The 27,917-nt window shown below is 36.8% G+C and overlaps 1 protein-coding gene and 1 long non-coding RNA gene across 7 annotated transcripts in view; one reads left to right on the top strand and one right to left on the bottom strand.

Moving 5' to 3' along the window:
- Window positions 1-24,426, top strand: part of Glut4EF (Glucose transporter 4 enhancer factor) — a 197,411-nt gene extending 172,985 nt beyond the window's left edge. For 4 of the 5 annotated variants that reach the window (XM_022082014.2, XM_022082195.2, XM_022082278.2 and 1 more), the window contains 4 exons: window positions 10,761-10,858; window positions 12,177-12,316; window positions 13,311-13,429; window positions 14,641-24,426. In XM_022082014.2, the coding sequence (XP_021937706.1) occupies window positions 10,761-10,858; window positions 12,177-12,316; window positions 13,311-13,429; window positions 14,641-14,874 (591 nt within the window). In that variant the 3' untranslated portion in view covers window positions 14,875-24,426. The remainder of the gene's footprint in view (window positions 1-10,760; window positions 10,859-12,176; window positions 12,317-13,310; window positions 13,430-14,640) is intronic. The other variant, XM_022082105.2, reaches the window with a different exon arrangement.
- Window positions 23,377-27,718, bottom strand: LOC147874182 (uncharacterized). 2 transcript variants are annotated; one of them, XR_015534463.1, is made up of 2 exons: window positions 27,039-27,718; window positions 23,377-26,959 (listed from the first exon to the last, which is right to left on the bottom strand). It is a non-coding gene; the product is annotated as an uncharacterized LOC147874182 (long non-coding RNA). The 2 variants fall into 2 exon arrangements; XR_015534464.1 differs by having other exon boundaries at window positions 27,069-27,718.
- Between the last annotated feature and the right edge of the window lie 199 nt (window positions 27,719-27,917).

The following is a 27,917-nucleotide window of genomic DNA, read 5'->3' as shown; positions in this document are numbered from 1 at the left end:
TCTAAGGGCTGTGTCTGTTCTTGGAATCTCGTGATCAAATCAACCAACTTCGATCTTTGCTACGTTTTTCTATCGTGCTAATTTTCCAAGATACAGGAACCAACCTCGCCGGGTTTCGAAGTCAGGATACTTTTTATTGAAGTTTATACCTTTGAAATTTATTCCCAGTTTCAAGGAATAAGTATGCCAAACTCGGTGAAAATATGTATATTTGTTCTTGAGCTATGACTCAACATACGTACAGACACAATTTGGATTTTATATACACGAGAAAACTTTTTAACTGTGCAACAAATCACATCCCAAGTCTTGTGTCACTTCTACACGCACACATTAATAAACAATTGCCCTGAGAAGTAAAGAAACTGCTATAATTAAGATGGGAACATGAAGTGTGGAAATTTCAATATTTACTCATCTGAAAATCACGAGAGTAAGCAAAAATTAGAATCTTGTGACCTGACCGACATGGCCATTAATATTCACTACAGCTTCGTTGTAAATTGAGATTAAAGTGGCCGAGGCGTGAAGCTAGCCGCTTACCTCCATCTTGTCCCGAGGTTAAGTTAATAGTGCGAAGATCTGTCTCTCAGCTCCCCCCCCCCCCATACACTTTCTCTACGTGGTACTTAATTAAGCACCATCTATAGATTCACGATTTGCTACAGTGAAATATGTATTACGTTTGCCACCAACCACTGAAGTAAATCCTGCTTAGGGCTCCCGTTTTCTTTTTCTGGAATCATTCTGTTGCGCCTTGAAGTTTGGTAAACATTTGCCGACGTTTCAGAAATGCTTACTGCCTCCATCATCAGGACTAAAACCCAGAAGATAACCATCTTCATATCCTCCGCCGTGAGAACCTGAAATCTCACAAAGATGCCATTGAAGCTAAATAGCTCGACTGACTGATATAGAGTCTCAAAAATACCAAGGGCTTCCCTGAATTGAAATAATTCCATTACTGAGCTGAAGCAAAGGACTGATGGTTGGACTTGCACGCTACGTGCCTATCACTAACCTGTGTTTATAAAATTGATGATAGTTTCATGTTAGCGTGCATTTTCTCTGTCTTTCTTCTTCATCTTCCGTTCTTATTTCTTTTGCTTTTTTGTTGTTTGTCCGGTATAAAATGTATTAGGATCATCGTCCTCTACAGCTGAATGCTATTCTATGAGTCAGTATGCATTCATTCGACTGAAATCCTGGAAATTGCCTGACGACGTTATTACAAGTAGCCTGAGAATTATTTTTAGTTAATACGTTGTAGGCCTACTGCACCATGCAATGACAAAGTTTATGCAAGTGTTGTTAATGTGATCAGTAGAGTCTGTCTCAGCGGAGAATTGACTCCACCTTGAAGCCTTGACGTCATACGGACTGCTGTCCAAATAGCATTGCCCCTTGCTAAAATGTTTCCACTGCTGGTGCAATCGGCGTAACATTTTATATTACCAGAGATCCGATTACTAAATTCTACATAAATTATTAAATACTAAAAAATACAAGAATAAGACTGAATACTAAAATGTTAGAAAACTAATGGAGAATTGAGAGTCTGCCGGTGTTTCTATATCGCTTATTAGAACTGCTGTGCGCCTGCGCAGATTCTTACTTCTGTTTGAAAGTCGAGTCAATTCTCTGCTCAGACAGACAGTACGTGATTCTCATAAATTACGTGTTTGCTCAGTTTATTACAGTGAATTCAACAAATAACTCCGCTGAGTGCAACGTGCAGTGTATTAAGTATGTTCCAAGTTTAGGCAGGACTTCTAGTGTCACTAACCTAATATTTGGGGAAGAATTCACTTCCAAAATAAAAGTGATTTCAGTAAGTTTTTACTTAAGATATGACAATATATTAGGACCATTCAAAATAAAATAAATATTAGTTAATTATATATTAAACAGACAAGATAAGGGGTAAACAAAAATCAAATAAAGAAATTATTGATTGGTTCCTACGTTATTTGGCGATTCTGTCCCAAATGCAATAAATATATATTGTCGAATAACATGGTGAGATGAGCAGATAAGGATATGTGTCAACATATACTCGCAGAGACGAATTAAAGCTACCAAATTCTCACTTTGGCCGCAATTTAAGTATGCATGGAGCTATACTTTCACTCGCCCAGAATCTGCATGGCGTTATGCTTAGCTAAACAAAAAGGATAAACTTTAAAATTTATCACCCACATACGCCAGGCTGACTGCTAACACGTGGGAAGCAGTCTACTGAACACGTAGACAAATAAGTAAATCTATAACAAAATAAATAAATACCGCACACCCCCATGAGGAAATGGTCAGCTAGACCAGTGGTTTCAACCTGGGGTACGCGTACCCTCGGGGGTACGTGAAATTTAAAAAAAATATATATTATTTTATGATAAACACTGAATAATCAGTAATGTAATTTATTCAATTTATTTTAGATGTAGATTATGTACTATGTATAACTTGAATTATACACCAACAACTTTGGGGGTACAAAGTTGAAGAGAAATTATATCTGGGGGTACGCGAACAAAAAAAGGTTGAATACCAATGAGCAAGACAGATGAAACAAGTTACCGAAATATGCTCGCAGACACACCTGTAAAGAAGAAAATATAGAAACACGGCAGTAAAAAGTTAGGAAATGTCTGCATAATGTAACAATTCTGGCGTGTTTACCGTATCATTTAGTGCCTCTAGATTTTCAATTCGTGAATACACTCGTGTAATAGGCTGGTTTTTCTATCATGACCTTTGACCTTCGGCAATGATACCAGTGACGCCAGAATTGTCTAGGACAATGACTTTTGTACGGGCGGTATCTGTCGCCTGTCTGCCTAGGTGATGACGTCATGCCGGGGATTCCCCGCGTGGTTTCGTGGGTGAAGTGTTTGGATAGAAATTCTTGAAGTTCATTTCAGCGCGCAGATATACTTGCAGTTCTTCATGGAAAGTGGCATCTATTATCCAAAAATTTGAACGTGTCGACAAATGTAACTCCTCAGGACCATATTTGTTGAAAATTCTTTCACATGTTCTAGAGTTGTTACGTGCGATAAATGGATAGACTTTACATGAGTAAATTAACAGGCGCGTTTTTAATTCTCTTGTGAAAAGGGGAAAATCAGGGGGAGAAAATGAAATTTTGAAAGCGTAATAGAAATAAAAATTTGAAACGTCAGTACAAAAGGGGAAAAACACAAAGGAAATATCCTTGGAGCGTTTTTAATTCTCTTGTGAAAAGGGAAAAATCAGGGGGAGAAAATGAAATTTTGAAAGCGTAATAGAAATAAAAATTCAAAACGTAAGTACAAAAGGGGAAAAACAAAGGAAATATCCTTGAAGACTGGCTTTGCTAGTAATAACAACGAACACTTGCACTCAACACCAGTCTCATGCAACTCTTGTGCTATAGTATCAAGGTAATGGAGAAATAACAGCACGTGACCGAAAAGGGTCAATCGTAGGAAACCAAAAGTCATTAAGGTTCACATTCGTGGTTGAAAGTATTGGGTGTATACCTTGCTGTGAACACTAAGCGGTGGCTATATATTTCTTTTTGTTCATGTTTTATATCGTCTAACTCCTTTCTTCAGCCCTCCCTTTCGTTCGTATTCTTTTCTCTCTTCCTCTACTGCTTTAATGTGTATAATTAGTGCGTCTGTTCCTTGAGCTGAACTTTCAAGGACACGGTGCCAACAGCCCGCGTTCGTCTCTTCCTAGTTCGGAGTAGTGGCACCAACCCACTTCTTAGCCCGCTGAGCTATTCGTTTTATTTCTCCAAGAGTTACGTGTCTGAAATCTGGGATTTGGTCTGATGTCGATAAGTCGATACAGAATGGTGACACGACCTCAGATCGATATGATCATTGCACATCGATCTTTTCTTTCTCTTACCTCGGTGTCAAACAGGAAATTGAAGTGTAAGAATGAAAAATGCAGCTGTTCTTCCTGATAAAAAATTATACTTTGTCAAGTCAGAATTTTAATATTTTTAGACGTATCAGAGATGAAAGCTTCAGAGGTTTTAGAGGGGCGAGCACCGAAATTCTGTCTTGTGCCAGTACTTAATAAGGTTTTTTTTTATTTTAAGACACATTTTACGATAATTCATGTTAATGGACTGAATCCTTTTCATGCTAACATTTTCAGCAGAATTCAATTTTTGTGTTATATGTCCACGTAATTCAGGATCAAGGGGATATTTGGACCTAGGAGCAATGAAATAAGTAGATAATTTAGAATATTACATAACGAGAAGCTGCGTGAACCGTACGGGTCACCTAGCATATTGAGGATAGCGAAATCAAGGAAGTTCCGATTAGCTGTACATGTAGCACGCATGGAGGTAGGCAAGGGGTGCATACAGGATGTTGATACAGAGTCCTTCTGGAAAACGACCACTGGGCAGACCAAGAAGGAGATGGGAGGATAACATCAAGATGGATATTAGGGAGGTGGGCTGTGAGGATTGCAAATGGATGGAGTTGGCTCAGGATCGTGGCCGATGGCGGGCTTTGGTGGTGAACCTGCGGGTTATGCTACCAGGGAGTTAGTTATATCCACGTAATTCAGAAATTTAGTGAAGGATTCTGCAAAATGTAAAAAAATGGCAGGACAGTTTTTTATTCTAATAACATGGAAACGATAATATTGCATAAACAGCCATTCTAAAGAATAACGTATTTCCGCTGTTCTCAGGTTCTGGAACTTGACCGTCATTGCCCCATATGAAGAGTATTGCTGTAATCCATGCAGTTTTTGATTATTCGTGTCGACGCCAAACAAAGGAATGGGTGAATGTTGTGTTTACTGTTACATTCTGAAGTGATACTCCTATGTTTATGTAAGAAGGTTCGTGTCGTCTACTAAAAGTGCGTTAGTTCACAATTTGAAAGTTAAAATAGAAACAAAACAGAAGCGTATCGAGGATACGTTATGGAAACTTGCTGAAGCCGTTGTCAGCTGTTTGAGGTCAGTTAACTCCGGTGAATCACACCCGAGGCGCTCTGTTCCCAGTGTGTTTGACCAACTGCGCCAGGCTGGTTCGGCAACCTGGCACCCCACTGCTGTTCTGGTATAGCAAGCCCCAGTATTTTTCGCTTACTCGAAAGAATACGAATTTTAGATGGATAAAAGGCGTTTGAGTAATAACAATTTGCACTTTTGGGGTTTGTTCCTTTTCTGTGCATTTGACAAGACGGTCGGAAAAGTATAACACTTGCAGGTTATGTATTTGTAAGGTTAAAAAAATAGTATTGGGCCATATCACTGGAACTGATAGAAGAGAAAAAGTTGAAGAATGGTTTCTTGATGATGGAGGCAGTATTTTCCTCTGTAACAGTGGCACAGCGCTAAAATATTACACGGTGCTACAACCAAGAAGTTCTTCGGCTATATTCCCGTCTTTTCTGTGTTAAAAAGTAAAGTTACAATGTGTCCAAGAACCACGCCATGAATGGAGGCTAAGCTCTGGACATTCTTAATATCGGCACTTGATTGCGGTCAGTGGTCAGCTCCACTCTCCGGCCGCTTTGTTCTCGGAAAAAGAATGTCCGGTTCCTCGTTGTTTAGGACAGTGGTATTCAACCTGGGGTACGCGAAGACATCTTAGGGGATACGTGAAATTTAAATATATATATTATTTTATGATAAACACTGAATAATTAGTAATTTAATTTATTTAATTTATTTTAGATGTAGATTATATACTGTGTATAACTTGAATTATGCACCAACAACTTTGGGGGGTACAAAGTTGAAGAAAAATTTTATCTGGGGGTACGCGAACAAAAAGGGTTGAATACAACTGATTTAGGAGACTGGCTGGGCCCCGATTCCCGGTCCTAAATGTTGTACAGCCCTGATTGAGCTATGTAAGTTTGTCCTGTTTTGTAGGAACTGATGATCTTCGAATATATTGTTTAGAGAAGAGGTGTCATTTCATTGATGCTGTCTAACGTTTTGGCCAGTGCATCTGAACGAGATACCGATTTAAGAATTTATAGCCGTGTTTATGATTTGTCTACGTACAAAATTTCATTAATCTACCTCAAGCGGTTCATTGTTTATTTGCCTTCAAAGCGAATGTCATGTATAGATTTCGGGAGAATTTTCATAAAAACGACGGACTTGTCCAAAGCAGCTGCTTTACTGCAACCTGAAAATCCGCTTGGCCGCCATGTTGGTGCTATTGATGGAAGGAAATTAAACAGTAGAAATACGCATATGATACTGTTGCAAGCCGCAAGACAGCGGTGACGTTAGAATTGGAAGATTATAATACGCTTAGGAAATGACCTCGTTTATTGGAAGATTTGTCTGCTGATGGAACAGGGGAAGATAACCGAGGTCAAGAAAGCTTTGCTTGAAAATCAACGATTCTGAACAGGGGTTGTTGTGCTATGAAGTACAGTAGCCTGCGTTATTTTAAACATATCCATACTTATAATGAATAAGTACCTGGTTGGAATCTGGGCTGGGGTCCCGACTATCCTGACTGAGATTTTATTGGCTTTTACTCAGACCCTCCAAGCGACTTTCGGGATAAGAGCTTATCGCAATAGGCCACTGTCTTTTTCTCTGCAGCAGTACGAATCCTTGAATCCATTTAGATGCTAAATGTCTGTGCAGTTAATACAGTGTCGTTAAATGACCGAAGCAGCCTACAGCCCAAATGTTTGCTCGTAGACATGTGAGGACAGTCTGATTTTATGACTGTGGGCCTATTACTGCGATTCCGGAGTTCTTATAAGACCGGCCTCATTAGCCGAAGTGTGATTTATTTTTCTCATGCAACAGGCTGTGTCGTTTTTACTGGCACACTGACATGGCACGTGAATCCAAAAGAGGTTTAATTTTGTGTAAGTTGGCAGCAGTAGGCCAGCACAAAAAGTTCAGTGATCAAGTCGCCACAGGAGACGTTGCGACGCAAGACAGATTTGTATGGTGACGTAAGTAAGGCCAAACACGATTCCAGAATCAATTGAATAAAAATCTTCTTGGATATTATCCATCGTCTAGTAAATATAAAACGTAAAACGACGTTTCGGAGATGGGACTCTATATCCGTCTTCAGGTTCCTACACAGTTGGGCCCATTAGATAGAGCTAATCCCATCTCCGAAACGTCGTTTTACGTTTTATATTTACTAGACGATGGATAATATCCAAGAAATTTTTTATTCAATTGACTCTTCACCATCGTCAAGAGGTTTTAGATACAATTCCAGAACTTCTAATAACATAAAATATCTTCTTGGATATTATCCATCGTCTAGTAAATATAAAACGTAAAACGACGTTTCGGAGATGGGACTCTATCTCCGTCTTCAGCTTCCTACACAGTTGGGCCCACTAGATAGAGCTAATCCCATCTCCGAAACGTCGTTTTACGTTTTATATTTACTAGACGATGGATAATATCCAAGAAAATTTTTATTCAATTGACTCTTCACCATCGTCAAGAGGTTTTAGATACGATTCCAGAACTTCTAATAACATAAAATATCTTCCGCAAGTTATAATTGGGGCGGGGGAGGGGGTGGTGTCATAGGGCATTTTTTTAGCTTTATTTCCTTATCAGAAACAGCTTCCCTTGGATTCAATACAAATTATCATCCACTTTTAAAAAATGTCAGCGGTTATTTTAATAAAACCTTGTAAGGAAAGTGCATTGCACCCAAAATATGTCACTATGCCTGCATCAACACTTTCATTTTTCGACATGGTTACCTTGCAAGTCCACTTTTTATCCTAAGAAAGGAAAACAACCTCCTTCTTAGATATCAGGTATGTAAGCAGATTCTAACCTTAATTCCTTCATCATAAACTTGCAGTGATGAAGATTGCTTGTCTTTAACAAAATGAACAAACATTTTTACATTAAAACAGATCCCGTTGTACTCTGCAATAACAATAAATTATACGATTTTATCTGATAACCTATAGCAGTTACAATTTTGAAATGATAGTGTTACACGTTTGCCCTATTTGAAGGTAAATGCCTTGCTCTGATTGGATGAAATGAGGTGGATCGTTATTGAGTTCAAATAAACCTGGTAACTCGTCTCGGCCTTGTTTCAATTGTTATTATTATTATTAAGTTATAATTTACACAAAATGTGTGATGAAATGATAAATAATGGATGCTTTTCTATACGATATACAACTACTGAAGAAAGCCACTTGTTGGCACCCTGGAATCGACTATGGTGCCCCAAACTAATCCGAGGATGTAAGAGACGCGGTTGATATGCTTTCATGTTCGATATAATTGTTAAATCTGTACCAGAATTAAAAAGAAAACGCGATGTCGTTAGAATCTGAGGTGATTAGTGAATTTATATAGTTAATAGATGTACACAAGAAGCGAATATTATCGTAGCATGAAATAGCTTCCTTCGAAGGCGATATAATAAAACTTAATTCCTCTACTCAGGACCGTTGCACTTGCAATGCACAGTCGACAAAAATACCATCCACCACCCCCTTCAGCTGGTTTGTTACTAACCACCCACTGGATCAATATCTGCCACGTGCAGTTCCAAAACTCACCCCACCCCTAACCATTCTGGACTGGAACGCTATCGGAGCACAAACAGATCTTGGCTTTGCTTCGCTGCAGCTACGACACGCAGGCGATACTCATTGAAATAACACAATGTCCCCAAGTACGTAATGGTTTTTGTCGAATGTTTGTTCCTCAGTGAACCTCTGCTTGGCACTATATGTAATGAATGGATACTGAAGGCAAATAGAGGAAATTTGAAGATGTAAAGACAATGGTCTTTGTATCAGCGTTACTGATTGTCATGGTGACATCACAAAACATGTACGTAGTCAAATGAAATAGTAACACGCCACACTTTGTGTCTTAAAGAAAATTAATACAAGTGGACATGATTTAAATGCGCGCAGTTATTCTCCGAATCTTTGTTACGATTTAATGTCAGTGATAAGCCTACTTAAATTTTCAGGCAGAGGGATTTATTTATTTGTCTGTATTTTGGGTCATTTTATTATGGAAGTGACTGTTCTACATCAGAAGCGACAAACGGGCCACATTGAAAAATGTAATGTGCTACAAGGGCTAGAACATTCAAAATCTTAAGGTAGTATATTTGCGTCATATTGTGAATAAGGTTAATATTTTAATATTTTCCGTCAAATCACAATTTTAATTAGATAATAAAATATATAAAATATTTAAAATATCATTTCACGTTCCGCATCGAATGATCGATTTACAAATTGGAACGTTCTCTTACGACATGTTTCGGTTATATTTAACCGTCCTCAGGTATAAATTAGATTGGTAAATTTAAATTTAACATTGTAAATGATTGTAATTCGAGTTCTAATTTACCAATCTAATTTATACCTGAGGACGGTTAAATATAACCGAAACATGTCGTAACAGAACGTTCCAATTTGTAAATCGATCATTCGATGCGGAACGTGAAATGATATTTTAAATATTTTATATATTTTATTATCTTATTAAAATTGTGATTTGACGGAAAATATTAAAATATTCAAAATCTTAATCGTTATCAACACAAAAAATTTAACATTACAATCAAAATAGCCTAAATTTATCTTATTATCGTGAAACTTTGGGTTTGTGTTTGCCCCGCAAGAGATTTGTTTTAAAAAAAAGATGCCAGTTCACATTACGTCATGCAAGTGCACGCAGGCAATTCTTGAACGGAACTTCGATTTCTTTTGTTTCATACTTGAAAAGGTTTGTTCACATGTTTGTATGTGCTGCCAAAAACACTTGCCAATTTCGTGCTAACTTACGTAACTCAGAGAACTGAAGGATTGATGAACAAGCATAGAAAAACTAATTAAAGCATCCTAGTCGAAACAATTGACTTCAACGGAGAATGCGGTTTCAAAGACGTGTATCTGTACGGAAGTCATTGAATCATTTTGAAATCTTTAGCCAAGGAATCAATAATTTCTACGGAACGGCCACATGTAAAGGAAACACTTACTTATCCATCATTTTAGAGCAAATCATGGGGGGAAAATGGCAGATATTAACATTTTTCAGCTGTTTCAAAAACAGTTTCAGCATCATTTGAAAACCTAACAGCCCCAAACATATAGGAAATGAGTTTCTTTGATCTTGAAGTTAGACATTACGTCGTTTACGTGGTAGCTGATAGCCCAAAGCCACTTCTCATCAATAATTTCAACCACAATTTTGCCTTCTTCATTCATCGAACATTTATAAAATATACCTTGGCACGTGACATCCTGATCACATGCTCATTCATCATTTACACCCTTTGTAGCATTAACCATTTCCTCTGTAAATGTTTAAGGAAGTATGTGAAATGTTAATGACTGACTTGGCACCATTTTGTCTTTAAAACTGTGTAAACACGACTTTCTTATTCTTTCTTCTACAAAATTCAAAGAAAAACTTATTTATACGGTCTTGCTGACTCAAAATCATGTAAATTTGGGGAATACCGGAGCTACGCCATGTATTACCCCTCTGAACTTCATCACCCTATCAGTCAAAAATAAACAGAATTTTGTCCTACAGTCAGTCGTACAAGTAATCAATTCATGCCTACAGCTCGCTAGTGTTCAAGGCTAGAAAGTTTAAAATACCGTAATTGGAAGCATTAGAATGAGACGGTTAAATTACAGGCATAAGGATGAAGTGACAGGTTTTCAATAATCCCGCTTTGCTGTCGAGTCGTATATCGTGTGGCTTAACATGAATATTCTGTTTGTGTACAGGCAAGTCGAATTGTGTTCCAGTGCAGGTGGCCTGGTTGTCGTGTTATCACCACGACGTGTGCTGCCATCGAGGGTCATGTTCGCAAGGTGCATCTGGGGTAAGTTGTTACATGAGTAAGAAAGTGATTGGTTGTGTACGATTACAGGTTGTCACGACATCGAGCGTGAAGGCCGTTGTCTTCTGGGTTTATATCTCCGTGTAGTCCGGTAGAAGTTACAGGGCTACCAACAAATTTTCATGAGCAATGTTAACCTATAATTAAGTTGTTACGAATGGCCAACGAATTTGATGATCACTGATTATGCAGATCTTAACTACACTCTCTGTGAACTCGTTTGCGTTGGAGATCCGGTAATTGTCGAGTATAAATCTGAGTCTTACATTATTAAATTATTGTACATTCAGTATAATTTGTGTATACAACCGAGGTATGAATGAAAAGTCTATGGTAGTGGCAGAAGGTGACTTCAAAAGTGTTAGTCAAATCCCTTAAAGGGGTGAGGGGAAGGAACCATGAAAAATATGGAAATTGAGGTTATACATACACAAGGCAGTTATGCAAATTTTAACAACAGCTTGATAAAAGGAAGTAATAAAAGAGGAAGGAAATATACAATACGAAAACATTGTTCGTGATTACTGAACTTACCTTTATTTGTTTCTTTTGATACTTCATTTCCGTGTGAGTCACAGACGTTTCGGCTTAGAATATAATTCTTGAAGCTCAGTTTTATAATCAGAATTAAAAAAAAACTGTGTAACCTGCTCTTTGATTGTTTTTTTTCCTTTTGTTTTTGTAAGAAAAGGGGTTGGTCTGCCTATTTAATTTTCTTCTTATAAACGAAATCCCTACAAGGAAATTACTGTTTTAACAAGTCCTCTACTACACAATCACACCTTCATTTTCCATGATGCACACGACCTCACCGGACCTGATACAACCTGAATCAACCTGACGTGACCGAAACTATCCAAATTTAACTTAGCCTAAACAATACTAGCCTGGCTTACCTCAATTAACCTAGCCTAAACAAACCTGACCAAACCTGACCAAACCTAACCAAACATAACTGAACCTAAACTTATCAAAGATTTACAGGACTCTGCATATAACTGATAGCTTTTTTAGAAAGTTCTTTTTATATTTGCTACAAGAATAAATTTGTATGTGATAAATTCAAAGAAGCATTCTTTTTGTGTGAGTTTATGTCTTCACAGCGACTGCTATGAAGATGGCTGTCTTCTGGGTTGTTGCACCATCTAGTCTGGTACAAGTTTACCTACGATTCAGGGCGATAATGATGGAGACAGTAAGGACCTCTGAAACGTCGGTAAACTTCTACCAGACTAGATGGTGCAACAAGCCAGAAGACAGCCATCTTAGCATTCTTTATTTATTTATTTTTTCATTTTAGTCCTCGTGAGACAACAGAGAATGATTTGGAGTTGAGCGATCATGAAGAAGAATTCTACTACACAGAAGTAGAACTAGGGCCGCAGACATCTTCTCCTCCAACGTTGTCACATCGTGACATGGCCAGACCTCCACATGAAGGTAACACTTTGTTAAACAAGTTTGGCAGCATGTACAGCATATCACAAAATGGCACGATACATGTTTGATATTCATAATGTGAAATATGCTACCCCATTAGTTACTACTACTTTTATCTGTAACATTTTTAGTTGATTCATTCTTTATAGAAATATGTCTGAAAACATACTGAAACATTTGTGTAAAATGGTGAGTCGTATTTCCCAATTTGAACTATATTTTTAACTTGCTTTATAACTAACTAGATGGCTTATCGAACCCGAAGGTTCATCACCGAAGTAACAAAAGCCCTCCACCGGACCCTGTCCTGGGCCAACAAAATCCAGTCTCCTTCAACTCCTATCTCCCATAGATCCCGCCTGACATTATCCTCCCATCTACGTCTAGGTCTCCCCAGAGGTCTCTTCCCCTCAGGCTTCCCAACCAGTACCCGGTGCACACCTCTTGTCCCATCCATGCGCGCTACATGCCCAACCCATCTCATTCTTCTCGACTTAATCACCCTGACAATACTGAGGGAGGAGTACAGATTTTTAAGTTCGTCATTATGCAGTTTCCTCCAGACCCCATCGTCTTCTCTCCTAGGCACAAATATCCTCCTCAAACACCTGCAATCTGTGTTCCTCCTTCTGAGTGAGAGACCATGTTTCGCACCCAAACTTGCTTTATAACTTATAGGAATTCTAAATATTATTTTTCATAAGAAAACATTCTACCAGAGTAGAGACAGGCAGAGACAGGGAAGCAAATAAGCTATAGTAAATCTGACCGTGTCACTTAGTAGCAGTATTACGTTCATTCTGTATGAAGATTTGGATTTTACTTGGGAGTTAATAACTGACGTGTTTTAATGTTCCAAATAAAGACTTACTCTTCCCCAAAGGGAGTGTTCACTGGAAGAAATTACAAGGTACATTCAAATGCACGTGTATTTCTGAGCTCTGAGAATATTTTAATTTACGAATGTAGGTTAAATGAATCTTGTAAATTTCAGATCCAGAGTACCTGAAACAGCTGAAAAATGGTTTCACAGCTGGACACCAGAGAGCAGGTCCTATTAACATTCCATCAGGAAGTCTACCTTGGTCGTCACCAACCACTGCCACTTCTCCTGTGAGTATGTTTTTTATCGTCTTCTTTATGACCATTGAATTCCTTCACAAACTGAATTGGTAGTTATAAGAGTTAAAAAGATGAGCCGGGATAGCTCAGTCAATATAGTGACCAACTACGGGCTGGGCGACCGGGGTTTGATCCCCGGGGCAGAGGATTTTTTCTCTAGCCTCTGCGTCCAGACCGGCTCTGGGGCACACCCAGTCTCCTCTACAATGGGTACCGGGGTCCTTTCCCGGGGGTAAAGCCGGCCGGGGCGTGATGATGACCACTCACCCCATCTAGTGCCGAGGTCAAGAATGAGTAGGCGCTATACCTTCTATCCCCCTGAGCGCACGCAGCAGGATAATTGTTTTAAGAGTTAAATGCAAAGGTGGAAGCTGTAATATTGTTTATTAAATTATAGGGTTTGATAGGATTTGTAAGAATTTACATATGAAATAGGTGAATATCAGAACATATCTCAGTTTCAGTTATTTATTATGGAAATTACTGTTACAGTTTGTGTCTCTTCGGTTAACGTTATGTTTTGTCACAACTTGACACAAACTGGTGGCCAGGAGAAGCTGACGACCTAAAAACTGAGATATGTTATTCAGGTAGAAGTTTACCAACTTTTCAGAGGTCAAGTACTTCACGAATACTGGAGATTAATTTGGTTGCCCTCGGTGGACTAGCGGTTAGCGTGCTCGCTACTGGACCCAAGATTCGCGGGTTCAAACCCGGCCATTTCTCATCCAAGTCTCACCTGATTCACTGCTTCGTTGCTAGATGGCTCTGGCAGTCAAATCAGGCGTGAGTAGAATTTGTGCAGAGACGGTGGGCTTGTCACTCGCTACTCATAAAATGCACACTTCAAAAGACAAAGAAACCTCCCACGTGGGAGGAGTCAAGACTCGGTTTTGGACTGTCGCGCCATAGAATCAGTCAGTTTATTAATTTGTGAGCTTTGCTATAAAACTCCATGCATTTCTTCTCCGTCAGAAAATAAGGTTGCAATATCATGCGAAGAACAGGATGAGTCTTTCAACAGTGCAATTTGGCTGCTGATACTCCGGTCATGCAGCTTCAGAACAGACTAGGTGCGTGCTGCTTATCAGCAGACCTCTTTATGCTGATTGGTCACTCAACTCTATAATGAAGATAGTTATCCCAGTTTTGTTCTTTGTCCACTTCATCACAGCAAGTAACATGGTTTTTCTATGTAACAGAGCTCACCTCAGAAGCACCTGAAACTCAGCCCACGAACGGGCGGCCAGATACAACACCAGTCCAATGGCAGTCAGCTTCTGTCACTGTCAGCACCCAACAAACTGCCCGGAAGTCCGACCAGGAAACTGCGAGGCGAAACAAAGAAGTGTCGTAAGGTTTATGGAATGGAACATCGAGAACAATGGTGCACCCAGTGCAAGTGGAAGAAAGCGTGCACAAGATTCGGAGATTAGATCAAGTGCAGGGCCAAAAACAATGGGCATTGTCCGACAGTAGTCATGAGTATTCTTGAGAATTACCAAAATTACAAGACGCAATTCAGCGGGGAACCAAATTGTCATCTGTGGTTTGCATCGGACATGAAACTCCGTATCCTGGTTTGTTAGTTCTGATGAATTTAACTGTGAAAGCAACAAACTCGGTACAATATTTCTGCCTAGCTATTGGCTTAGCAGTCGGATTTAATCTAGTCCACTAGATGGTGGACATGTTGCTCTCTTCCTACCTCTCTCGTTAACTGATTATTTCTGCCTAGATCAGTATTTTTCAAAGTTTAGCTCGCAACGCGTCTGCCTGACCACTGTGTGACATCCAGAGACTGAATTCTGGAAATTAGATAAAACTTTTCAAGTTTGAACCATGAAGAAAGATTTTTAGTGGTAATAATGTTAAACTGTCCTTTGCCACTAAGTCTAGAACATAAATAAAGAATACCGGCTCTTAAATCGCCTGCCTGTCACGTGTTTTAACAGCTTGACCGGTATGTGCGCATTCAAACACTAGGTGCCAGGTTGTATTCTGCAAAACACTGCCATTTGTGATAAAAACATTTAAGGCGCACGTGTTGAAAATACCTTTCAAGTGCTTTTGGATTGATCAGAAATTATGAAAATACATTGTCATTCAACATTAGTGGTGCTTGGACAATGTGGTCAGGTCTGTGTGAATTTAATAGATTCAGCGTCAGCTCAAGTGAGCGTGCTCTCCTGGCTCAAAATATTTTGTCTTTCCTTCAGTAGATGTTCTCCAATTGCCATAAATTCTTTACGGATTACTGTGGAAGCTTAAAGCATCAGAACACATGTTTTTCGCTTACATGTGCTGATCTGTGTTTAGCCACAGTTGCGTGGGCGAAGAGTCTAAATTAGCATTTAAATGTCTGGCGGTAAACGTACATGACATGCAACATAATAATCCAAAGCCTTCCAACTTGGAAATGCCCAAAAAAAGTAATCAGAGTCAATGCTGCTAAATGGTACTAAGTCCTGTTAGCCTCAGATGAATGTCCCGCAACAAACCGACTTCTGACACATAAAATGTCGCGAAAAAAGTTTGGTTCACTGTGAAAGTAGACAAGCACAACTAATGCTTGTCTTTCTGACTGAAAACTAGTTATTGAAATTATTGATGCAGTTTAATATCTTGCTGAGGGTATGACACGAGATGGGGTAGCTCATTATGTATAGCGACTGGCTACGGGCTTGACGACAGGTTCAATCTATGACGGGCAGAGGATTTTTCTTCTAGCCTCTGCGTCCAGACGAGCCTCCAGTGGGTACTGGGAACCTTTCCCTGGGGGTAAAGTGTGGCCGGGGCACGACATTGGACAAATTGAAACATGTAACATGCATATTAGTCATGATCTATAGCTTCTATGTGTGACATGTTTTAATATGGACAAGTGATGTGAGTTTTCTGTTGTGCAAACAGTGACATGAGGTCTGACAGACCACTTGAGTTTTGGTAGTCCCGTCTTGTTCCCAGGTTAATTTGGTATGCAAGAGAATTTTAAAATCTAACACCACATGGTCTGTACATCACAATAACTCTTAAAATAAAATATTTAGCATATTTTCTTAATGTTTTAAAAAACATATGCAGGATCCACGTGAAGAGAAACGTGCATTTCGGAACGGGTATAAATTTTTTGCTCATTCGTTAAGAATTCTGAACAAAGTGATACATTTTAATTTGATACATGAAGAAACATCAGATTGTTTGAGTGAAAATCTGGGATGGGTAAACGTCTTGATTTTGTCATTCTGCCTCAGCACATTCCCCGTTGCGGTCACGTTCAATTGCACATTCGCTTTCCCTTTCGACATCACCGAAACCCTCTTGCAGGCGCTCCAACACTTTTACAAAATTGGTATCATGAGGTGTAACCCGCTTTGAAGTTCTCACACGTATACTCACAATAAAAACAATTGTGGATACACAGAAAGCCACATAACCAGCAACATGAGGTCCCCCCAACATCTGCTAAATTTCTTGATGCATACAGCATTGAATGACTGAGGAAACACAAGTAGACATATAAGCAAAAGATAAGAAGGTACTAAGAACAGCAGAACACTGCAAAGCAGTCTATATAAATTGAAAGAAAAATATATTTCTTCAGCTGTGGTTTCACAGACTGCATGTCACCAGTTTTGGATTAACTTGGATGAATGTAATGACTCTTTTCCTGAAGATGTACTTGTTCTAATTTTCAAGATACATTTCTACACACTGTCAGCAAAAGGGAAGATAGAACCATATTTACTGGAGTAGGAGGTGAAGTTGATGGGCGTGAGACAGTGAAAGATAAAATACATATTGTTCAAGTGCCATCACATGTCTGTAATATTAAATAGAGCAATATTAAATGTAAATCAAAAATGCCAATGAATGCAGTTTGATGTAAGTTTTATGATGTTAAGTACTTTATTAAAACAATTTTTTTATAGTATTTGTTCATTGGAGTTTTGAATTCCAGTTCTTGACTTATAGTAAAACTATTGAACGTAACGGAACACCAGTACATCACGGTAAATTATTTGGAAAATTGTACAGAAAATTCATTGCAGAAATAAGCTAAATAAAAATATAACAATTAAATCATGGGAAGTTGACTTAAATTATAGCCCAGCCCTACAGACACCCACAGTGAGATATGATTTGGATTTTTATATGGGCACATAATATCAATAAAATTCTTTCTTTTCCACGGACGTGAATTCTGTAATGTTTTTCCTGACACTGAATGAGTGTCAGAGCAATTCATGGAACACTAATAACTTTTATTGACCTTGAAACTGTAATTTGAAGCTGATCTTTCGTAATCACAGAGTTGTCTTCCCATAATTTTTTGTCAGAGTTACCTGCTACATTTAACTGAACAATCATTGTCATTTCTCCTGGTTGAATCTGTAATATTCTTTGTTGTACTGTTTTAACAGATTATTGCTAAGGCCGTGTGGCTTCCATTATCTTTATGTTCGTGGTAATTAATTTTCTTGTTACAAACTGGAATTCTAACGTACAAATACATTTTAAAATTGAAATTAACAAAAATTAACGTATTGGTTGGATCAGCTGTTTTGTAGGTTAAATAATTCCAGAGAAATGTCAACTATTTTGAAAGACATAAAAAATAAGAACTATAAAATGGGCTTAGCAACAGTTTGTTTTATTTAAGTTTTATAGGCTACATTTTGAAGGAGATTACTGTGCTGATTGTTGCCACAGATTAATCCTAAGATTGCTACAGCGAATACATTTTAAAATTGAAATTAACAAAAATTAACGTATTGGTTGGATCAGCTGTTTTGTAGGTTAAGTAATTCCAGAGAAATGTCAACTATTATGAAAGACATAAAAAATAAGAACCATAAAATGGGCTTAGCAACAGTTTGTTTTATTTAAGTTTTATAGGCTACATTTTGAAGGAGATTACTGTGCTGATGGTTGCCACAGATTAATCATGAGATTGCTGTAGCTTAAAAGATCAGAGCCTGCAAAACTTTACACAGGGCCTATTATTAAATAAAGCCTTTAAGGAAATGAGCAGATATAACAATGCTGTGAGTCAGAGTGGAGCATATGAAATGTTTTATAAAGAAATTGTCACAAACACAGGTGGAATGGAAAGTGCAATATGGGAAATGTAAAAGAGTGGTGTCAGATTCTTCTGTATGTGAAAAAAGAAACATGTTTTTATTGGTTCCATGTTATCAGTAGGATATTTTTGACACTGAACAACACTCACGGTGCCTTTGTTGGAATTCAGTGAATGTAATGAAACAATCTTATTTAACAGTATGAAGTAATATGATCTGTAATTGTTATAAAGATAGAAAAGCTTTCTGTCGTATTACTTTGCAATGCTTTTCAGAACAGAAATGTTACAAAGAATTTACAAGTTGAGTGAATTGAAAGTTGTTTACGTGTGTGAAGGGACGTTAGAAGATAAGTACTAGAATGCATGGAATATATTAGAATGATTCTGCCAAATGATATTATTGGCACAACAATGGAGTTTTTAATATGTGTATTTTATGCTCTCTTAGGTCATATTATGGTTTCATTTTTTGTTAATTGATTTGAAGATTGAGTTTAAATATGGTTAACAATAATGTAGACAGCAAATGGTTTTGCAAGATCTCACATTTACAAGAAACAAAGATGCAATGAAGAGGAAACATTTGAAAAAGTTGCCATCTGTTAAATAATTTGCATGTCTGACCAGCGTGAAAATGAAATCATATTATTAAAGAAGTATTTTTTATTTCATACGAATTTTAAACATGATAAAAATTCTGTTTATTGTACAGTTTGACCAATCAGTCTGGGGTCCAACAGAAACAGCCGCATATTGCAACACGTATATCAGAGCTATAATTGTGTTTAATTTTTATAACAAAATGAAGTATAAAATATCAGACAAAAATATGATTTAATACATATAGCTTTAATTATAAATTACCACATGAAATAGACATTGTAATTATAAATTTATTCTTATATATTATACATAATAATTACAAATATTGTACAGTGTATAAAGTTCTAGATCAGTTTTTATTAGGGAGGATGCCAGTGGCACACTTAGCAGTGTGATGGATCTCAGAGCAACCCAAATGTCATTCAGACAGAAGGAAATTTTCAGTACAATTCTGGCTCAATAAACATTACAATTTGGTAGGTTAATAAGTTTTATTTTATTTTATCTTATAAAAGGCAGCCTCAGTTTTTTAGCTGCATAAATATGCTCATCACTTGGTGCATGACAGTTCATGCTCATTCCAATTTTGAAAAATATTAATGGAATAAGATGTTATGTTTGAATATACATCTGTCTGTGGGGTGGATTTTTGCATTATAATAGTTTGAAATGAATAATTTTTGTTATTTTATATCTGTGATATAGAGAGATCTAAAGCACACTGTGTATCTGGGTGCAGAGCAGTTATTTATTAATACAGGCAGAATGACATAATTTACATATTTCAAACATTCACATTTCTATGTTTATTGGTATTTTGAGAAAAATGTTTTAGATTTTTCAAAATTCTTGTTTATGGGTTTAGTATTATTGAATACAATTTGATACAAAAGTATATTTCTGTATGCCTGTCTTTTTAAACATTTAATTAAAAAATAATTTTTCCAGATTAGTTTTGAATTTGAACACTGATATCCCTCACCATCTTTAAAAAAGTGTGAAGATGTGGTATTTTATGTCATTAAGGTCATTGAATCTAATAACTGCTGCAGAGAAATTCTGTTATGTCATGGGATAAGGTCGGAAAAGTAGATTCCAGGATCCTTATTGTTATTTTAATTATACAAAACAAATGATGCAAAAGTACACCTTACTTTCTCATGAAAATATGCATGATCTGGTTCTTTGGGCATTTGAAAGAATGATGTCTTCTTAGTGCTAAGCATTGCAGGAAGCTAACGTATATGTCCGCTCCAGAGATATTAGCTAGAGGTTTTGCTCCCAATTACTGTATGAGTGGTCAACGTAATCTTCACAGCTTAACAAGTTTAGTGTTGGTGAATGTGAGCATGTGTTTGCTTATGTTCACGTGTCTTCATCCTCATCCGTGGCATGAAATGCTTTTCTAAACATCATTTTATATTAACTTTGTAGGTTTAAAATATGTATATATATATTTTTTAATAATGGAAATTGCCTTTCAAGTACACAAATTAAAATGTAGAAAGAGGAACTAGAAATTTATCCATTAAGCTGTATTTCGTATGTTTGATTTCAAATCAATTAGAAATGCAATTGGTTCATTTTGATTAATAGGCATTTTAAACAAGTTCTGTACTGATATTTTAGTAACGACTGAAATATAAGGACATGTTTTATGTTGAAATATGTTTTAGAAACTATCATAGTTGAAAATGTGTTCCTCTGAATGTTTCATCCTTTGTAATAATGTTTTAGAATCAACTTTTTATAGACATAAAACTTGACAGTGCATTGAAATAGAAGATCAAATTTGTCTATGGACACAAATCATGATGGTAAAATGATTATGGTAATGCTCATATATTCAGGGAAACGGTTGGCAAAAATGTTTGAATGTAAAACCAAATGAAAGAAAAGAAACTGTTAGAGAAGTACAGAGTTCCATATTGAATTTAACTGAATTCTTACATGCCTCTTATAATTCTGGTCACAATGGAAAAGGCAAGTGTTTCTCCCAGACACGAATATAGAAAGCTAAGTGTTTACATTTGGTTAGCAAATTCCTGTTTGAGGTCTCCTGTAGAAGAATTGATGGACACACTAGAGTGTGGCGATCGTAAGCAGGGCACGAATCTTCCCGTGCAGCAGTTCTCAATACGTTTCACTGTTACAGTATTTAGACAGCTCAGTCTTTGTCACCCCCAGTAATTAGTTCAGGCATATCATGGAAAGTACTTCACAGGAAGCTTTGATTCCTCTAGATAAGTCAGAAAATTTTTGGCACAAATAAAATACATTACTAGTACTTCTTATTTGTAACTATAAAATCCAGAGAGCGTGGCATTAACACGCTCGGCTCTTTCAATGAGTTGGGGGTCACAGACATTTACATGGCCTTGAAATCTTAAGACAAAAACTGGTCATCGTATGTAATCATCCAGATGGGTGCTTGTATTTCTTCCAGTCGTTCATAGATAGCTCCCAACCACACATTTATTAATAGTAGAAACACGTGACTTAAAACCCCCTGCTTCTGATGTGGGCTCATATACAGTGAGAAACCATTTGAATGTTTTGGTAGAAGTTGGCATGTTTCTGTGTATGTAAAGGGGCACTTAAATTGGAGGTTATCAGGCAAAGTCAGAAAGGTAGGTTAAGATAAAATATTTATTTCATCAAGTTATTCAAATCTGATCAACACTTATGGTCTCAGAAATATTTAATGGCATAATTTTGAAATTAATTTGGACCTCAAGATAAAGTTGATTTCTTGGTTGGTATCCATTGCCCCTAGGTATACCTTATGGTGTCCTGCCCTGGTCTATGCTAGTAGATAATGAAGTATTTCCATCTGATGTAATTGTAATAGCCATGATATATCTGCAGTGTAAAATGCAGGACTATAAGTTGAGAGTTACTTTACCCTATTTTGAAAGAACCTACTGCTTAGTTACTGGCTTTAATGTGTTACACTCACAGTTCTATTAAGAACTGTACCAGTGAATGGAAAACATCTCCATTTCTAGAACAGTACCAAGTTGATAAATATTGTCAGTTGGGCTTTCAGTAATTTTCAGAACTAATAAGTACAGGGTCCTTGAGGAACCCAAGGCCCAGAGCCTCTGCACTGACCAGTTCTGTTTAGTGTGTTGCCATATCTTTGAAAAACAATCTTACAAACTCCAGATTCTCAGCCTATACAGACATTCCATGCTTCCCACATCAACTGCAGCTTTCCACACCCAGGATTACAACCAGCTTTAGAAAGAAATTTATCATTTTCTGTGTCACAAACTTCACAGTTTAAACACACTAGTTGACATGTTGATGTCAGTGTTCTGAACGGTAATGCTGTGTGGACGTTAATGAGCTTCGTGGTGTGTACACCTTACCTGATATTGTTAGGGTGATTAAATCTAGAAGGATGAGGTGGACGGGACATGCGGCATGCATAGGGAAGGGGTGTTTACAGAGTATTGGTTGAAAGGCCTGAAGAGAGAAGACCACTGGGAAGACCTAGGCATAGGTGGGAAGATAATATTAAGATGGACCTTAGGGAGGTGGGAATAGATGGAGCAAACTGGATTCATCTAGCTCAGGATAAAGTCTGGTGGTGGGATTTTGTGAACATGGTGATGAATCTTCGGTTCCACAAAGAAAGTGGGCTATTCTTTGACAAGCCGAGTAACAATCGACTTTACAAAGAATATCCTGCACCACAGAGAGAAAAAGAGAGATATGCAGATAGATACCAACATTTGAAAGAAACTTAATGTCTCCATCTTCAAGGCTGAAGGTGGAGATAGTGTGATTTTCCAAAATGTTGGTGTCTCCCTACAAGTTCACATGGTGTTACTACATCGATGTCTGTCATAAGAACCTTAAGTCTCATATGCCATTTGACAGTATTTTATCAATTGGTTTCTTCTAGCAGATTCCCAGTTGGCATTAATGTGAGAAAGTGGCATTTAATGCACACTGTTAATATGCAAATTGTTCTGCTCTCCACAAATCACAAAGATAGGCCAACAGTTTCCAGGCTCTTGAAAATACAATGACGATGACTCCAATATTTTAATTCAGTATAGGTAGTGACTTACAAGATGGAGATTTGGAGGCGTTAACAGAGAAACTGTTCAAAGGGAATTTTTTTTTATAATTGCATAATGATTAGTATGCTCTTTATATAAAAAGAAGAAATCATTGCAAAGTCTTTGTTTAACTTGTAAGAAAGCTTTAGATTTTAGCATTTTTGAGAATTGAAACATAAATGACAAATATTATTTATTAAAGCACTCAATGTGATATTAAAAACATATTCTGTGTATAGAATATATATGTTATAGCAATATACATCTTTACATTCAAACATTTCAAAATAACATTTTGATTGTTTAAATATGCCATCTCTTTTTGAGAATTTTTTTGCATATAAAATCTGCTTTTCTCAGGTATACTGTATATAGTGACAAAGTGTCAACTACTTCCCTGTGTATAAATTATTTTAAGTATTTGTAATGGCAGATGGAACAGCTGGAGTACCTCCAGTTAAGACATAATACTGGTATTTAAAACATTAAAAATTAAATACCCATGTGCCACAAATATGTTCCATCTGTAACAATTGTGTACATTCGATACTGATTTAAAAATTAGATTATAAAAATATTTCTTTTCAAAATATGTTGCTTCTGTACCATTTTCATAACATTAATATAACTGTACTGGCCACAAGAATTAAATGTTGCTATATATATTAAAGTGATTTTAAAATAATTGATAATTGGTTAATTAATAAATTATAAAATTGCCAATGTGATAATAGCTTTTAATTTGGTTAAAATACATGTTGTTCGTGATTATAAAGTTAGTATTGAATTTGTGTACTTTTAATATATAATTATTGTTATTAAAGTATTTATAATTTAATTTTGTGAATTACAAATTATGTTCTCTAAAACCAGAGGCCTGTACCAAATCCAGTGTGTTTCTGCATCATTTTGCTTCTAGTTACCTGAAAAACAATTATTTTTTTATTGTCTCAGCTGTTTGTCTCTTTGTGAGACAACAAATGGACAAGTTGTGAGTGAATGGCTGTTTTCAATAGATGTGGAACATGAGTATAATGCTAAGCAATTTACCAACAAAAATAGTTTTCTTACATAAGTGGAATATTTACAAACTGCTATTTTTTTTAATGATGCATTGTAGAGATTGTTTGGTCAGTGTATTCTTTGTATAAATGTCAGTACTACTTATATCATAAATGTAGTTTATCATGTAACAGTTACATTATAAATATATGTAGTTATATGAACATCATGTGTAACCTGCAGTATATTATATATATATATATACAATTATTATTATTATTGTCCCATCTATTCACCACTTTATGGGGTATGTACTTCCATGTACCCGAGACAGACCTTGTCCCTAAGGTTTATATTTATAATATATTATTATTATTACATAGCAGTCACAGTCTTTGATTCCATTTAAACCTGATATTTTTCCATGTTCTATGTCTGAAGTCAGTATGTTAATAATGGTCAGTAAACAGTCACAGTGTTGCCCTCGGTGGACTAGTGGTTAGCGTGCTTGCCCAAGGTTCGCGGGTTCAATCCCGGCCAAGGTCGATGGATTTTTAAGGGTGATAAAAATCCGTAGCACAACTTCCTTCGAAGGGGAAGTAAAGCCTGCGGTTCCATGTCATAGATTTATGGCATGTAAAAGAACCTTACGAGCATGATAAGAGATGTTTTGTAAGCAAAATTCAGTGGCCGTTTCTCACCCACAAAGTCTCCTGATTAACCACTAGATGGCTCTGGCAGTCAAATCAGGATTGAGTAGAAATTGTGCAGTCAGTTAGCTGGTCGCTCACTACTTCACGCACGACCAAAAGACCTCTGAAAAGGAGGCGGCAAAAACCCACAACAGGGTTGTAGTGCCGAGAAACAAACAACAAACAGTCACAGTATATTTATTACATTAGAACCTGAGTTGTGCATGTCTGTATTATATACATGTTGCTGTCAATGCTTGAGGTTGAAGAAGTGGTAGGATGTTTTCTACCAAGTCTGTAAGCATTTTATCTGAAGGGGCATGGATGCCTGTACAGTCAGAGGTTAAAAGTAAAAAAGGAAATAGACAGCCTTTGATAGTTCACAAATCATAATATTAAATAATTTTATTAATATAAATATTGTGATTTTTATCTATATCTTAAAGGTTTAATTGTAACATTAGCTAATATATAAAGCAAAATGACTGTGTTTGTTCATGCTGAAAATGGAAAGGATCAATTACTTTTTTGCTCATTAATTTCATGGAGAAAGGGTTTGATTGGCTGATTTTTACCAAAAAGTGTTTTGATTGGTTCTTCCGAGAGATCCAACTGATTGACTATAAAATAAACATCACAGTTTTTGGGCAAATGAAAATATTTAGTTTTGAATAATTTGAGTTCATTTTCTGAAATGGTGTTGATGGGTGATTCTGAAAATAAATCCCAACATAATCAAAATATGCTTTCTTATTATGTGCAGTATACCTTAAAAACAGTTTCCTAATATTTTCTGTTCAACACACCTTACTATAAGGGCTGTACAATCTGTGCAATTAGCATCCTGATGGCCGTCACAACCACTACTTTATGTAGTCTTTGATATTAAAATTATTAACTGCAGATTTGATGACGACATGAAACATTATAAAACTGACCGTTGTTTCCAGTAACAGTGAATTTCTTATATTAGATGGAGTAAATTGTTCACATTTCGCTGTTCATATGATTAGTGTTTCTTGAGCAGTTTTCAATGGTTGGATGTCTTTCAGAATTGTGTCATAATTAGAACTAAATATATTAATGAAATGCCTGAAATTGAAGGAGGCATTTTTGCACATATGTTACTCTCAGAAGAATGAGTATTTTACTTTTGGACACTTTGTTATATCATAAATGCCTACATGGTTTATTAAAATAATTATATTTTTCTGTTAGATTGATTGTCATTTTCTGATGAAGTATGTGAAGCTCCTGTAGTAAACATATGGCTGTTAATGTTCTCACTTAACTTTTTAAAATGTCTGTTTGACTCATTTTTTGCTGTTTATCACATTTCTCCAATTTAATCCATTTGAATTTTGATTTATTAGGTAAATTTTAAGCTTCTTATTAACATTCATCTGGAATTTGTTCATCGACTTGAACACATGACATTTCAAGTAAATGAGACAATAAGCCTCTGGTAATGTAATTTGCATATCTCACAATTTATTGATAGTTTCTGAAGTTCTGTTATAGCATCTAATATGAGCCCTATGCTCAGAACAAAATTTACACTACATACTAATTTTTTGTTTTTAGGCTATATATATGTATAATTTTTGCTGGATGCTTGCCACCACCCACTGGGTACCCTGAACATGACCTACAGTTATCTTATCACTCAGTTCTGACACAAAATATTCAGGTTCCACTCTGCTTTCAGGGGATGCACTATAAAGTTAGTCAACAGATATTTTCATGTGGTAAACTGTTGAAGTATTGTCATCCATGGCCTGCATAATAATATGTTATGGAAGCTCTTCACAACTTCCTAAGCTAGTCGTGCATGCCTTGAAGCTGTTGGACCACCATCACTACCAAAATATATCCCATTTTCTTAGTAACAAAATTAATTTTGTAACTCTTTCCCCAACAGTAGTGGTTTCAATATTCTGTAATTCTAGGGTCCTTGAATGCCACACACCTATATTTGTATGTGCAGTAATTGCCTTCTCTCCTTATATTGTTGTCATACTTTTATCGGGGGCCGACAGTAATGAAGAATGAAGTCGATAAAAACCTGTGAAGAGTAAACAGCAATTTTTTAAATGCCTTCCATAAAATGCCATTGTTGACTGTAGACAGACAGTGAACTCAACTGATATCTCACACAGTTCACATATATATACTTTCATTCTAATATTGGAATATGTTCCTCAAAGTTCCAGGGTTGAAAAATTGTTTGCAGAAGTTTGAGTGGTGCATAGAAAGTAGAGAGGTTGAACTGCAGTTAACGTTTCTACCTGTGATATTTCAGTTTCTGAATTTCAAGTACGAAGAGGACTGTCTTCTGGGATACTGTGCCCTGTAGCATAGTTGAAAGTGGGCGAAGTTTCAGAGGTGCTTACTTCCTCAGTCATAAGGGCGATGACATAGGCACTCGGTGCTTCTGAAACGTCTGTCAATTTGTGCGAGACTAAAAACAGATTTACCACTATGCAGCCAGTGTTGTGTATTTCTCGCTGGTATGTAAATGGCAGAACATTCGTTTCCAATGAGTAAATGGAGTTGCAATGATCTGTGCAGTGGCTGAACGGTGGACAAACCAAATTTTCTGCCAAAGTTTTGACGACGCGGCTTGTAGCCCGAGAGTATTTCATCAACTTCAATCGCCGCGAAAGCTTCACTTCATACATCTATGCAGTTCCTTATTCATCGCCCTGATGATGGAGGCAATACGGACCTCTGGTATGTTGATGGACTTCTACCAGACTACACGGCGCTACAACCCAGACGACAGCCATCTTCGGACTCACCGCCTTGAAAATTAAAAACCCTACTTAACCTGTGCAGTTATTTATCTGTATGTAATCGGAACAAATTGTACAGTAAAGATAATTAAGAGGAGCGAATTCTTTTAATCAACAGAAGTAATACTAAATCAATACTGGGCAGAATGGTTATCCATGACTTTCAACATAAGATCCGTGGACAAAAGAAATGTCACAATCCAAATGTAAAGTGTGTGTGATTATGTC

This window comes from Zootermopsis nevadensis, unplaced genomic scaffold (assembly GCF_977971745.1).
Source record: "Zootermopsis nevadensis isolate Lab colony 2312 unplaced genomic scaffold, Znev_1.0 Znev_ptg000010l, whole genome shotgun sequence".
Taxonomy (NCBI): Eukaryota; Metazoa; Arthropoda; class Insecta; order Blattodea; family Termopsidae; genus Zootermopsis; species Zootermopsis nevadensis.
The sequence above is the reverse complement of the archived record's forward strand: the minus strand, read 5'-3'. Positions and strand labels throughout refer to the sequence as shown.